The 16,160-nt window shown below is 47.1% G+C and overlaps 1 protein-coding gene across 1 annotated transcript in view; it reads left to right on the plus strand.

The window, feature by feature from the left end:
• LOC126335875 (transcription factor hamlet-like) overlaps window positions 1-16,160 on the plus strand; it is a gene marked incomplete at its 5' end in the record, with an annotated part of 172,619 nt that overhangs the window by 83,224 nt on the left and 73,235 nt on the right. The window contains one exon of the mRNA XM_049999347.1: window positions 12,584-12,767. Coding sequence (XP_049855304.1) covers window positions 12,584-12,767 — 184 coding nt within the window. The remainder of the gene's footprint in view (window positions 1-12,583; window positions 12,768-16,160) is intronic.

Genomic DNA, 16,160 nt, shown 5'->3' on the forward strand with positions numbered 1-16,160 from the left:
TGACGGAATAAGCGGAAAAACGAAATTATATGCTGTTCCCCCAGACGTACTTGCAAATACCTCTCCGCTGACGCAAAAAGTGGCGTGACGTAATTTTGTTAATGCCTTGGCGACCTTGAGAGGCTAATTAATTAGAAGGGAAAATAAGGTAGGCCACGTAGCCACAAGGCGTCTCTGCATAATGCACGCCGCGCGCCGTAATGGTTACGACATTGCAATATTTATGAAGGTGGTGGCTTGAAGGCTGCTCCTGATAGCATTTATTGGCGGTGCCGCATAAGCCGCGGACGCGTTACGTCCGTCAGTCACGGCATGACGCGACGCGACCTGCGGACGTAGAGTCTGGGGACGGCAGGACGCCACTCCCCCCCCCCCCCCCCTCCCTCTCCTTCTGTCCCTCCCCATCTCTCCCCCCCCCCCCCTCCCTCCACCGCAAGTTTGGCGCCCACACATACACTGCTGTGCAGAGAGCCCAGTTGCACGTTTTTCAATAGTCGCGTGCGGCCTGCGAGTGCAAATCCTCTTGGCCAAGTGCGGCTCTGCGTCGCGAAGAGGAAACACAAGTATAAATGTGCTTCGTACTGTTGAGAGAGCTCGAATAACGCTTAACAGGGAACTCAAGTATCGATAGGCGCCCGAACAATGAGTAACAGAAAGAGAAACAAGCAACCGAGCCGTACGTTACGTAGAGTAATGCAGCTCCCTTGTGCACGGTCCGACAGCCGAGGCGCAGAAGCTTGCAACGAGCTACTGAACTGGGCGTTCGGAGAGCTTCTGTGAAACGAGAAATGTACACTAAATGTCTCCGTGTTCGTAATATGTTTTGTATGATTCGGAATAAACAGCCGTTTTCGCTACGAGCACATGCACTGTATATCTGAAGTCCCGGGTACTGTGCCTAAGGAAGCCATTAAGAAAAAAAGTTCTTTTACCTGTTCTTCTTTTTTTCTGAAAATATCAGCACTTCTTTTGAAAAGAAGTCTTTGTACATTATATCTCAGAGAGGTGTCCGTCTGAGGAACCTTGAATGTTCCTATTTGAAATTCTGTATCGGCTATGTCCAGGAAGTTTAAATAGTGATCACGAGGTTTTCTTTGGTCAAGTAAGTTGTAAAGAAGATTATAGAGTAAATTGCCGAGTTCGAGTCTCGGTCGGGCACACAGTTTTAATCTTCCAGGAAGTTTCATATCAGCGCACACTCCGCTGCAGAGTGAAAATCTCATTCTGGAAACATCCACCCAGGCTGTGGCTAAGCCATGTCTCCGCAGTATCTTTTCTTTCAGGAATGCTAGTTCTGCAAGCTTCGCAGGAGTGCTTCTGTAGAGTTTGGAAGGTAGGAGACGAGGCAATGGCAGAAGTAAAGCTGTGGGGACGGGGCGTGAGTCGTGCTTGGGTAGCTCAGTTGGTAGAGCACTTGCCTGCGAAAGGCAAAGGTCCCGAGTTTGAGTCTCGGTCCAGCACACAACTTTAATCTGCCAGGAAGTTTCGTGGTACAGCTGTTTAACGGGCATTATAGTGAACTCACATTGCCGTCTTGACCAGCAAATGTACCTGATCTGTAAGCACCGAACCACATATCGGGCGCCAGCTGTGCGCCCGTAAACCACCATCCGGTAATTTTCGGGAAATACTTGACCTGTGCGAGACATCTGGTGCCACATACTTCTGGAATCCTGTCGAGGACTAATAGAATGCATGACAAGTAGAATCTCTGTTATACTGTGTTTGAATAGTGGGACAACATGCTATTAAACAGGTGATCGTAATGTTTTGGCTCATAGGCGTAAATAAATTGAGTTGACGGTCCGTTGTTGTTGTTGTTGTGTCTTCAGTCCGGAGATTGGTTTATTGCAGCTCTCCATGCTACTCTTCTAATCTCTTCTTGTCTTAACTATTTATCGTCCACTTTTCAATTCAATACAAGGCTCCACTCCATACAAATACTTTCATAAACGACTTCCTGTCACTTAAATCTATACTCGATGTTAACAAATTTCTCTTCTTCAGAAACGCTTTCATTGTCATTGCCAGTCTACATTTTATATCCTCTCTACTTCAACAATCATCAGTTATTTTGCTCCCCAAATAGCAAAACTCCCTTACTAATTTAAGCTTCCCATTTCCTAATCTAATTCCCTAAGCATCACACGATTTAATTCGACTACATTCCATTATTCTCGTTTTGATTTTGTTGGTGTTCATGTTATATCCTCCTTTCAAGACACTGTCCATTCCGTTCAGCTGCTCTTCCAAGTACTTTGCTGTCTCTGACAGAATTACAATGTCATCGGCGAACCTCAAAGTTTTTATTTGTTCTCCAAGGGTTTTAATTCCTACTCCGAATTTTTCTTTTGTTTCCTTTACTGCTTGCTCAATATGTAGATTGAATAACGTCAGTGATAGGCTACAACCCTGTCTCTCTCCCTTCCCAACCACTGCTTCCCTTTCATGCCGCTCGACTCTTATAACTGCCATCTGGTTTCTGTACAAATTGTAAATAGCCTTTCGCTCCCTGAATTTAACCCTTGCCACCTTCAGAATTTGAAAGAGAGTATCCCAGTCAACGTTGTCAAAACTTTCTCTAAGTCTACAAATGCTAGAAACGTAGGTTTGCCTTTCCTTATTCTATTTTCTAAGATAAAGTCGTAGGGTCAGTATTGCCTCACGTATTCCAACATTTCTATGGAATCCAAACTTATCTTCCCCGAGGGCGGTCCGTTATGCCAACGAAATGTTGGGACCGCACAAAAACGAATTAGAGAAATCGTGGAGACTGTGGACCACAAACGATCGGGTAAACGTTGCGAAAATAGTGAGAATTGCTTAACACAGAACTGGTATTTCCATTCACATTTCCTATACAAGTTCATCACTTTGCAGTACAGCAACGCAAGTATTCATTTACGATAACACACTGTATATTTCTTCAGACCTGTAGAGGCGATTTATTTGGCGGCTTTATCGCGCCTCGCACCACCCCTCGAGGCAGCGGCGTTGCACGGCGGAGCAGTAGCGACGACAAGGACCGCAGTGCAGCGGCGGGAGCTAGTATCGGCCCCATCTTCGTTTGCCTTTCCTGGAGGACGCGTAAAAGCCCAGCGGCGCAGATAAGTAAGGAGGCGGTCGCTTATCGCCCTCGTCGCTCCGGCCGAAGGGCGGGTGACGCTCGTCGCGTGAGCGCCGGCCGCCGCCTGGCCCTCGGCCTCCGGCCCCCTGCCAGTAACAAGTGTGTGCTGTGCGTATGTGACACGTATGAGGCGCAGCGGGGCCCGGGCCGGTCACGCGACGCGGCCGGAAGCGGCTCCAGATGCCGGCGCCAGATTCTCGAAATCTCGCCCGCGTCCCCTCCGGCGGTCGTCTCGCGTATTACACGCCACGTTTTATAATTGCTGCCCGCTGAAGCTCTGATATCGGCCGGAATGGCTTCCAAGCACACAACGCCTCGCTCTCTCACCCCCCCCCCCCCAAACCCCCTCCTCCGACGCCGTTATTACGAGCTTATTGCAGTCGGATGAATCAAGCTCTCGCACGAAGGGTCGCCGCTACCTAGCCGCTGGCGATGTAACTCCACAGTGAGTGATATCTGCACTTTCAAGCGAGATCACACCATTATAATACCGAACCTCCTGGGTTTCAGAGGGCGACAGTGAGAAAACTACTAGAGATACAGTAAAACACCCATATCAGGGGATACAGCATCTCTCCATTGATATTAAGCGTAGTTGCAGAGAGTATCACAAAGTATGGTAGTGTCAGTTGAGTCATCTGCTCCGTATTGTTGTCTAGAATTAGCTTGCTCCTGCAGATAGGCAACCCAGTGAACAGAAAGCCAAACCATCAACAGTAGCAGCATCAGCGATTTCAGTGAGCTGCACGAATATATTGGCGTTTGCTGTGGTGTCACCGCCAGACAGCACACTTGCTAGGAGGTAGCCTTTAAATCGGCCGCGGTCCGTTAGTACTCGTCGGACCCGCGTGTCGCCACTATCAGTGATTTCAGACCGAGCCCCGCCACACGGCAGGTCTAGTCTAGAGAGACTCCCTAGCACTCGCCCCAGTTGTACAGCCCACTTTGCTAGCGATGGTCCACTGCCTACATACGCTCTCATTTGCAGATCCGACAGTTTAGTGTAGCCTTCAGCTACGTCTTTTGCTACGACCTAGCAAGGCGCCATATTCAGTAATTAGAATGAATTCTGAACAGATAATATTGTGAATCGTGTACCGTCAAGAGCGATGTTCATCATTAATCGATTTAAGTTAAGTATGAAGCTAATTACGTCTGCTTTCTGAATTCTCATTCCTTGTCATGTTCCAGACCTCACGTCAGTATAGTCCTTCCCCCCCCCCCCCCCCCCCCCCCTCACTGCAGCCTGCGTGAGCTAAAACGCGTGTATTTCGGTCTCCTCTAGTAACACGGTGTTGGCGCTTCTGCCAACACAACATTTGCTGCGTCATAACGATGTCCATACTGAGCACCTCTAAAGCGATGCTCTCTCTCTCTCTCTCTCTCTCTCTCTCTCTCTCTCTCTCTCTCTCTCTCTCTCTGTTTCTCTTTCCTTGTGCCTTCGTTCTGCAATGTACCCACCAAACTGAATTGTTCGACTACAGTCACAACATTCGCACTTGGCGAAGATAGAAAGCTTTCCAGTTATTCGATGAATCTATCGCATCGGTGCTTCCCAGTAAACCAGCAAAACACCTCCATAGCAGTGGCAATATCACAGGCTTGATAGAACATGTCCTGGCACGAAGCGACAGGGTTGGTATCAACTACTGGTGGAAGATTTGGATAGCGCAGACTTCGTTCTAATCAAAGGACACCAAAGTGGTCACATAATTCTGAGCCACTGGTTTAGAAGGTTTGCGTGGTTGGTATTAGAGGTACTGGACTTTAGTTGATTGGCGACTGCATTACGACAGAACTCATACACGGGGAAAAGTTAGCAGACTAACTGCACATTTTAACTACCAATGACCACCCAGCGTTAAAACTTTTTTATAACAAATCGATGGTCTACGATAGGCTTGTCAACCGTATCTCATTGTTCATAACAGTTGTTATGAAGGGGTGATGGATGCGTGGGCTCTGAGCTTCATTTCTAAGGCAGAGCACGTGTCCAGGAGTAACACCCCAGTGACAGATGCTAGCCGCAAAATCCCGTGCTGAATGAAACGTGACCACAAGATGTGTGATTATTATCCATGCAAGAACTGTATTTGCACTGTCAAATAAATGCTATCTTTTCCAAGGCGAAAGGTATAAAGTGTACGAGAAATGATTATCTTTTGAATTTTAAAATTTTAGGTGATCATCGGAGAAATTATTCAGTTTTGTTTCAAATCTTGGTATTAATTTTACGTCCAATATTATATGTTAAAAATCGCCTGAATCGAAATGGCGTGTGCCACAGCAAGATGTGATGTTCCGAAACAGGGGCTGCAATTTTTGTTCAGCTCCTTGGGAGGAGGTGATGGGACTGAAATACACGCAAAGGGCCGGCCACGGTGGCCGTGCGGTTCTAGGCGCTGCAGTCCGGAACCGCGGGACTGCTACGGTCGCAGGTTCGAATCCTGCCTCGGGCATGGTGTGTGCGATGTCCTTAGGTTAGTTAGGTTTAAGTAGGGGACTGATGACCTAAGATGTTAAGTCTCATAGTGCTCAGAGCCATTTGAACCATTACACGGAAAGGCTTTCAACGCCAGGTGAATGTTGTATTAGAATTTCACTGCTAGCACACTTTCTGGCCAGTTTTCATGTTCCTCAAGATGACACTGGAGAGCTCCTGGTCATTTTCAGACAAAATTTAGTCATAAATAGTTCCGCAAAGCGGCACCCTTGGACAAAGGATTGTTATTTGCTGTAGAGTAAATGAAACAAAGAAAATACTAATGTGCCAGAAACAAGTCAGCCACTCTGCAACCAAACTGGACTTGTATCTTCCTGCACAGAATGTACGATCGTCTTAATTTGTTTCCGCATTTTTAGTACCGCGATGTCAGTAGAACTTTAAAATCTGTTTCCGTTGATTTGCACAGACGCACATAAAAATACCTGTTACTCCTTAGGCGGAGCTCAGACATACTGAGCACTGTGTACCGCAGACAAGTCAAGCCCCTCTGAGGCGGAGCGTTATTCGGAACACAATCACTCCGGCAACTGATCCTTGGATCCCCTTCTCCCTCGAGGCTATCATTTATCCGGCCCCGATGCCGCTGATTCGAGGGACAGAAACGAATGGCAACCGTTTTTCTGCGTTCGTCAACTCAGTTTCTTCCCTGCTATGCGCCAAGAGCACTACTCTGATTTCGGATTGCAGCTAAGCTTAAGGACAGCAGGATAGTGTAGAAATAAAATACTGTTTTTTGAAAAATGGTGTTTCAGGTTAATGGGTGCTGTGTCCAGTAACTTTATGCGACATAGTTTCTTCATTAGTTCACGACTACCTGTCTGTCGAATCATGCCTTCATACGGTAGATCTGGGTGTAAAAAATACGGATGTAAATCGGCATCATATCGCTGATGCTGGCCTGCTAATAGTGGCTGTGGTCGTAACTCGAGCAGTCGTTATTGTCAGTTTGAGTGTGTTTCAATGTTTATAATGTCTGTTACATGTTATAAAGCAAGCTACAACCGTAAAGTCAACGTTAGGAGTAGTTAAATGGTCCATGTCGGTCGATGTTTTGATCTTGAAACGAAGGTGAAAGTATCTCCAACCGTCTTTATGACAGCAGCAGTACTAACTATAAAGGCTGAAGGCTGGAACACTTAAACATATCCGGGAGTTGTGAGTAGTTCGGACAGTAGAGGAGTCTATCGGCAGCTTTCCTCGGTGTTGGAGTCGCGATCTTTTTGAGTTCAGAGTGATGGCGATCGCGAAATATTTTCCCATTACAGGAAACTGGAAGAATCTGCAAGCACGTTCCTTGTGCGCAAGTGTGGAGTGCTTAGCAGTTTTTGGTTTGCGTACGAAAGCTGTAAGTACGTGATTTGTACGAACAGTTCGGTATCAGTGTGTGAGTTTTTATGGAAGAGACGGACTTGGCAAGGACTAATTGAAGCCAATTAATTACGGTTATTTTCGGAGAACCTCGAAGTGTGATGTTTTTATGTGAGTTTTGTCTTTTTATTTCGGACTATTTTCAGTTTCTAAATATGCCAGTGTTGTGGGAATTAGTTACGTGTAATGGGCAGTTGTAATGCATTACTGTTGTAAAGAACAGGAAACGCGCGATAATTATACGTTCTATATTACTCCGTTTGTAATGAGAAACGAGCAACGAGCGAGCAAATCGTTGAGTAACCTGTATCAACGCGTCCTACTTGGATCCGTAGCTTTTAACATGACCTTTCAACACAGTGGAGACTGGACACTTCAAATGGAAGCGCGGCTGATACTGACTGAAGTGTCTTTCCTTTTCTAAACACCCACTCTCCCCCCCCCCCCCCCCCCCCCCTCGTCTCATCCTTATGGAAGCCCTTGTGGCAAGGTTCAAAATGAAATCATTGAACAAGGTAAGAAGGTGAGCAGATAGAATAGAATGCAAACTTCTCTTAAGAACTTAAATGTAAAATTTTAGATTTGTTTGTTGTTATTTGGCCGCGCGGTCTAGGGTGCCTTGCCACAATTCGTGTGGCTCCCCCCGACGGAGGTTCGAGTCCTCCCTCGGGCATGGGTGTGTGTGTTGTCCTTAGCGTAATTTAGTTTAGGTTAGATTAACTACTGTGTAAGCTTAGGGACCGATGACCTCAGTAGTACGCTCCCATAGGAACTTACCACAACTTTCCAAATTTTTTGTTGTTATTCATGAGACAGAGAAATAGTCATCTCTGAAGTTTTCACTTTCTGAGGCTCAAGCTGAGAAGACAGTTATATTTTACGCTCTATAATTCAGAGAGTTTTCTTCAAGAGCTCGTAACTGCAGAGCAGATGGAGATGAAAGAGAAATTTGTGCCGATATTGGATGCAATATGTGCATGACACAAACAGAACAGTCGGGAAGAAATGCAGCTCTTATCAGGGACACATTCGACTTAAATAACCTAGAATATATCATTGAAACGAGATGCAGCAACACCAGAATCGTGATACAGGTGCCAAGTATCTGCGACTGCGTAGATACGAAATAAGACGCCGCGCGGGATTGGCCGTGCGGTCTCAGGCGCTGCAGTCATGGACGGTGCGGGTTCTCCTGGCGGAGGTTCGAGTCCTCCCTCGGGCATGGGTGTGTGTGTTTGTCCTTAGGGTAATTTAGATTAAATAGTGTGTAAGCTTAGGGACTGATGACCTTAGCAGTTAAGTCCCATAAGATTTCACACACATTTGACATATTTGAAATAAGACGTCGGAATGAAATTAAGTTTATCAGGATATCGACGGTCATTTCATTCATCAGACAGCTTACATTAGTACCTCGTGGAATATTGCTATGGATAGGGGGACGCAGAACCATATCAGAGGTCATAATGGGTACTAACAGTCGAAATCAGCTATAAATAAGTGCACTACTCCAGTAAAGGTTCATATCCTTGCTGGAGCGCAGCTAGTGAACACACATTAAGGTTGGTGGTCGGGGCACCTGTATAACTGACTCACTCAGTCGTCGAAATTAATGCGTAAAAATAGAATCAACTCGCTAAGGGTAAATAATTAAATGAATTTCTAAGTAATAAAATACTATTTCCAGACTGTATGGCTGTGAAATTGCAAGTAAGAGAATAATTATTTGTAGCATGACTGGGCACCAAGATGTAGATTGCCCTAAATGACTCCAGGTGATTTGTTGAAAGTGTTTCGGAAGAATTCTTGTATGAGAATAGTGAAACCTGGAGACCAAGAGCTTCTGTACGGTACTATCTGTTTATACTGATATAGTCGTCTACCGGACGTTAAATTCTAATCCTCCTTCCTTCCTTGATGCTGATGCTATTCTTGTTGTTTCCGTTGTTGTTCTTCAGACGCAAGACTGATTTGATGCAGCTCTCCACGCTACTGTGTCGTGCATTCGTCTTTCCAGCTATATAGGGTGATTTTTTCCCATCGTGTACAAACTCTAGGGATTGATCGATGAGAGGACACGGAACAAAAAAGGTCCACTGAACTTATGTCCGGATATGAATGGTTTCCATGCTAGAGACAGTTTATTTCATCATACTTTGTTACGGAGACTGCAGTTTAATACGCGCTGTACCATGTAGCCACAGTTATAATGTGCATCGTTTCTTCCTGGAGGGTGGCACTGTTTCCCATTCGTAATGCCCTAGGACCTCTCCTACCACAGTCATTGGTAATGTTGTGTCCGATTCACTTCTCTTGCTGACTCACCTTGTAGTGGATGTGATACCGCGTTGTACGCAATCGTTCCGTATTTGAGTCGAGAGCTTGCGACATGGTGTTTACGAACGGAAAACCAAATGGCAACTGGCGGCAGCACCAATGTTGTACCCGCCGATAACAACAAGAGCATTCAATGTTTCGCTGTTTGTCTGAGACAGGGTCGTTTCAAGAAGCAGGAAATCATGAAGGACGTGTCCGAAATGATACACTAAACTGGAAGGAAAATTTGATTAACACTGTGGATGGCGACCAACGTGTCCGTACCAGGCAGTTGGCCCGCCAGTAAACGGTAAGCCAGACAGCTGTGTGGAATATTCTCCGTAACAAGTGCAACTACCATCATTTACAGCATGTGCAAGGCTTACTGTCCAAATCGGGAGCTTCTTTACCAGTCAACCACGATTCCAGGATTTGTGTCATCCATCCTATTCAAAGATGAGGCTATCTTTAGCGTAGTGTTATCTTCAACTTTCATAACAGTCATATGTGTGATAGTATGCAGAACCCACATGGTATGGTGACAGCGAATCATCAGCATTGGTGCAGCCGAAATGTGTGGGCCAGGATAATTGGCGACCGTATTTTGGGGACCAGTGTTCCTTTCACGTCTCCTACAGGTCGGAACTGTTGGCATTTCTTGCGGGTGAGTTTGCCTTCCCTGCTGGAAGAGGTTCCATTGATGATTCGAAGACTTATGTGGGCATTACATGATGGTGCACCAACCCGTTTCGCCATTAAAGTCCTGATGCATTTCAATCCTGTATCCGTGGTCGATGGATCGGATGAAGCGGTCCAGTTGCATGGCCTGCTCGTTTACTGGATCTCAACCCTTGCCGTTTCTCGTAATGGGGCCATCCGAAAAGTTTCTTGTGTGCAGTTCTCATTCCAGATTTGGGGACACGAGCAGCGTATCCATGCTGCTTTTCACACTGTTTGGATGGCCGATGTGAAAGTGTTAGACAGAACATGCTACAGTGCGTACACCCATGCGTTGAGGCACACGGAAACAGTTGTCAGCACATACTGTAACTGTGGCTGCGTGATACAGCGCGTATTGGACCGCAGTCTGTGTATCAATGGATGATTGAATAAATGGTCTCTAGAATGGAAACCATGCACTTCTGAACATACATTCATTAGACCTTTCTTGTTCCGTATCCTGTCATCGATCAGTCCCTAGACTTTGTACACGGTGGGGTGGAAAAATCACCCTACATCCATTTAAACCAGCTTACTGTACTCGAACCTGTGTCTCTCTCTAGGCAGTATTTTACCTGTCCCCCATTGTTTCATTGCCATAGTGACGAAGCCTTGATGCTTCCGGGTGTATCCTGTCAAATGGTCCCTTTTCTTTTAGTCAGTTTTTGCCATGATTTTTTCTCCTCAATTAGACGCAATACCTCTTATTTACTTACTCCATGTACAAGTGTAATCCTAAACATTTTTCTCTTACACCACGTTTCAGAAGTTGCTATTGTTTTCGTTTCAATACTGGCTGATCTTCACGATGCACCTCGAGGAAACGCTACATTCCAAACATATAATTACAGAAAAAAAACTTTGTAACACTTGAAGTTATATTCGATGTAAACGTATTTCTCTTTTTCATAAACGCACACGTTGTTGTTGTCTGTCTGCATTTTAAATCCGTACTACTTCTGCCGTCAACAGTTATTTTGTTAAGAGCGAGGTCTTTATTGGCAGCGCTGTTATTATGCTGACAAAAAATGTATACTACCTTAACCATCTCAATTCCTAATACGATTCCGTCAGTCACCTGAATAAATTTGATAACATTTCATTACATCCTCCGTTAGTTCTCATCACCAAAATAACGTTACTGTTCGCCTAAGCTTTAGTTATCGTTATGGAGTGCACATTATCAATAACGTTTTCTTAGGCAAGACTGTGAGTTGCCAGATAATTATTAGCCGTATAAGAGAGAGTGTACAGTAGTCGATACAGAAGCGCTTGGAGAGAGGTAGTTGGTTTTACCTACATCTGTTCATTACTCTGCGGCACACAATTAAGTACCTAGCAGAGGTTCATCGAACCACGTTCAAGCCAGTTCTCTATCATTCGACTCTCTAACAGCGCGCGGGGAAAACGAATACTTAAATCTTTCCGTTCGAACTCTGATTTTTCTTATGTTATTACGATGATCGTTTCTCCCCAAGTAGGTGGGCACTAGCAAAATATTCTCACACTCTAAGGGCAAAGCTGGTGATTGCAATTTCATGAGAAGAGCCTGGTGCAACCAAAAACGGCTGTCGTCCGCCTCGGTAGCTGCGTCGTCAGAGCGGCGGATTGAGTTCGATTCCCGGCGGGGTAGGAGGTTTTCTCCGCTCGGGATGTAGGTGCTGTGTTATTTTTAAGTTAGTATCGTCATAACGGACATTACAGGACTGAGATGGCTATACGGGGGCGTTTCGAAAGTCAGTTAAAAAAATGCCTTAATTTTAAAGGGCAACGGCCTTGCCGGAGTGGTAACACCGGTTCTCGCCAGATCACCGTAGTTAAGCGCTGTCGGGCTGGGCTAGCACTTGGATGGGTGACCATCCGTTCTGCCGAGCGCTGTTGGCTAGCGGTGTGCACTCAGCCCTTGTGAGGCAAACTGAGGAGCTACTTGACTGAAAAGTAGCGGCTCCGGTCTCGTAAACAGACACAAGGCCGGGAGGGCGGTGTGCTGACCACATGTCCCTCCGTATCCGCATCCGGTGACGCCTGTGGGCTGAGGATGACGCGGCGGTCGGTCGGTATCGTTGGCCCTGCCAAGGCCTATTCGGACGGAATTTAGTTTAGTTCTTAATTTTAATTATTCCCAGCTCATATGGTGTATCATATCCGTGTCACTCTCTGTCTTCCCTATTTCGCTGTAACACTTAAACTTTATCGACGTCCTCCGTCAGGTCCCTCTGATGCGGATCCCAAACCGCACTGTAACACTCCAGAAGAGGGCGGACGAGCGTAGCATAAGCAGCTTCTTTAGTAAACCGGTTGCAATGTCTAAATGTTCTGCCAGTAAATCACAGTCTTTGGTTTGCTTTTCCCACAACATTATCTATGTCATCGTTCCAGTTTAAGTTGACTATAATTGTAGTCCCACTCTAGCTTCATTTTTTCATCAAGCAGTGCAAGCAGTTCATCCCACGTCAGGATTTAGAACTAGATGACCCTCTTTTTGTGAGAGTTTCGCAGTGAGACGAGAGGAGACGTTGCTGAGGGTAGTTGCGTGTGATTTACAGATCTTCTACGAGACGACGCAAGAGGTGGGCGCGTACGAGGAGCTGGTGCTGGGCCCGCGCGAGCCGCTGCAGCTGGAGGCGCACCCGTCCCAGCAGCCGGCGCACGCCCACGCGCAGGGCCAACCGCCGGGCGCGCACCACGGCGAGTCCACCACCTCCGACGACCGCAGCGACCGCGAGACCGGTGAGTGGAGCGGCCACGTTTCCTAGTGCAGCCGCGACCGGCTGGCGCGTTCCTGGCAGGTTACCAGCAGCGCAACACGGCGGTACCGCGCTGGTACCCTGGAAGAGACGGTAGCGCCGACAGCCGTCCTTCATATCGGCGGCTTCAACAAGCAACCTCCGTTCTAGGTGTAGCTGTGTCACAGACTGTCACCTTGAAAACGGTTTGCTATTAAAGAGCGTGCTTCCAATTATTAAACACCAATTGACTAGCCGCATGTCATTCAGTACAGAAATGAAAAATATTGCGGATTTTTCATAACTGTTACGAACTTAAACGTCTCAATTAAGGAGTTACGAGAAGTTACTTGAAAATTACGAAAATAAACATCTTATGATTTGATGTTTTAAAACACTCAGGACAAGTCCTGCTTATATTTCGCTAATCACGTGCTATTGAAATATATTATACATATATTGTTATGATTTCCTTGCCCGCCCGGTTAGCCGTGCGGTCTAACGCATTGCTTTCCGGGCGGGAAGGTGTGCCAGTCCCTGGCAGGAACTCACCCGGCGGATGAGTGTCGAGATCCGGTGTGCCGGCCAGTCTGTGGATGATTTTTAAGGCGGTTTTCCATCTGTCTCGACGAATGCGGCCTGGTTCCCCTTATTCCGCCTCAGTTACACTATGTCGGCGATTGCTGCGCTAACACTTTCTCCACGTACGCGTACATCATAATTGCTCTACCACGCAAAAATTGGGGTTACACTCGTCTCGTGTGAGACGTTCCTGGGGGGGGGGGGGGGGGGGGGGGGGGGGGAAAGGATGTATTGGGCGTCGAACCGAACAATAACCCTGGGTTCGATGTGGCGCGGCGTTGGGGTGAATGGACTGCTGCAGCCTGTTGTGGGGTTGTGTACCACTGCGGGCTACGGCGTGGACGAAGCTTCTCCGTCGTCTCTAGGTCCCCAGTTCTATACAATACACTGATTCGACCGTAGTTTCCATATACTTGGAGACAAACTGCTAAGGTCATCAGTCCCTAAGTTTGCACACTACTTAACCTAAATTATCCTAAGGACAAACACACATACCCATCTCCGAGGGAGGACTCGAACCTCCGCCGGGACCAGTGGCACAGTCCATGACTGCAGCGCCTGAGGCCGCTCGGCTAACCCCCCGCGGCTACCTGGAGACTATGTTGAAAAATAATGTTACGTGTCTGTCTCATTTTCAAGTTCCATGCAGCATTCAGTGAAAGTTACTTGGGCTGCCATAACAATGTGTTACTTTATTTTCGAAATCAACTCGTATTTCTCTTGTTTTTCCCTGTAATATTTTCTTTGTAATGGCTGATCTTTCGTATGAGTAAATTTTGTTGAAATTCAGTAGTTTTTTCCCGATAGTTGGTACATCTTCTATGGATTTCTTTGCAGATTGCGTGCGTTATGTACTTAAGCAGGGATTATAGACTTTTAATTTTCCCATATTTAGCTTGCGGTTTCAAACGAAAGAGCAAGGAAACATCGAGAAGTGAATGAATGAATGTCTTGTGAATAGGCCTCCCGTAGTGTAGATCGTTCGCCGGGTGCCAGTATTTCGATTTGATGCCACTTCGGTGACTTGCGCGTCGATAGGGATGAAATTATGATGATTAGAACAACACAACACCCAGTCCCTTAGTAGAGAAAATCTCCGACCCAGCCGGGACTCGAACCCGGCCCCATAGGATTGATATTCTGTAGTGCTGACCACTCAGCTACCGGGGGGGGGGGGGGGTACACATCAAGAAGAAATTGCGGTGTTTAGTAGTTTCAAGAATGGGATGTATATGAGCAAACTATAATACACAAGAATAAGTTTTAGCTGTTGCCTTATCGCAGGCATCACGAACATATGTGCCTATTGAATTTCGAGATGCGACTCCAGCCGACGCTGTTGTTATCCGTTATTATAGGGGACAGACAGGGATGCTTAGGTTCGATTACTGTTGTGCACGAAGCCACTCTTCGACCTCAGTCGCATAAATCTGACAGAATGCTGTTTTATACTGTTAAGTCGTGTTCTGAAACCAACGATCACTTCAACAGAAGTTGTCAATGTGGCAAGGTCGCGTAAGTCACTGGACTCGTCTTCGGGTGACGCGGAGCTTGAACCCGAATGCAGCTATTGTGACATGGTTCCCTTTAAGGGACTTGAAGCGACTACACGGTTCCTCCAATAATCTCTCTGACAGTTTCTTTCATCGTTTTCGTCCCACTGTCCTGCTGTGTCAGCTAGTGGTCCGTTTCTGACTAGCCTGCGACGTCGACGCTACCTTATCGCTAACATTATTGCTTTCCTCGTGACGTACGAGTAACGAGTCGAAATATATGTGACTGACGTACGTTGAAGTGCGTCATCGTCAATGGCACGCATGACCTAATACGGAGTCGAGTGAATGGCTTTGACGCGCTATGTGTGTGTGTTTGTGATTGGGGGTAGGGAGTGTTAATGGGGAGTGAAATGTCACGGGTGACTGGTGTCAAGCGTAAGCGTAAGAGGAAGCAGGTGCCGGTGGCTGGCGGCAGCTAGATGGCGCCGGCGGCGTGAGAGCGGCGTGTAGCGGGCAGGTGACTCCGCGCCGCTGGTGGTCCGCGGCGGCGCCTCCGGAACTGGGCGTCACGCATCTCGCCGGCCGACGCCGCTTCCCACGGAAGCTGTGCCGCAGGTGCGGGCCTGGAGAGTGGCGCCTGAGCCATCACCTGCACTCGCGCTCGTATGCGCGCTCTCGCGTGACACCGGTCCGACGCCCTCGCCGGCAGCTCTGTGTGGGGTGTTTGGCCGCTGAGTCAGAACCAGATTACAAATTGCAGCACACTACTTGACAATTGCTGTGGAGGAACTGACACTTGCTAAGGAACAACTGCCAGTTGCTACGGAACAGTGATAGTAAAAGGAGACGGACACGAGAAGTGTTAACCGCAGCGAAGTCTGTGCACGAACGCTTTGTCTGGAAGACATCATTTGAGTGCTTACGAACGTGGACGAGCAGCAGGACGAGTCGAAGCCCCTCAGAGTGTCACTACTATCGTCACAATAATGGGTTTTCCAAAATCGTGAGCTTGCTATTCAAAAATGGTGCTGAAGGTAGAAATGCTATGGGAAAGCATGCTGGTGGTCTTAGACGGACCACCACACCGGACGAGGGCCGATACGAAACCCTGTTACCGACATCTCACTCCTAGGCAGATCACTGCAGATCTTAAAACCGCCAGCGACACACGTGTTTCTGCCAGAAGCATTTCGCGACGATTAAGTTAGAGGGAGACCAAGAGATGAATACACCAAGCAGATTCAGAAGGATGTAGGTTGCTGTAGGTACTGGGAGATGAAGAAGCTTGCACAGGATAGAGTAATATGGAGAGCTGCATC

This window comes from Schistocerca gregaria, chromosome 2 (assembly GCF_023897955.1).
Source record: "Schistocerca gregaria isolate iqSchGreg1 chromosome 2, iqSchGreg1.2, whole genome shotgun sequence".
In the NCBI taxonomy this organism is placed as follows: Eukaryota; Metazoa; Arthropoda; class Insecta; order Orthoptera; family Acrididae; genus Schistocerca; species Schistocerca gregaria.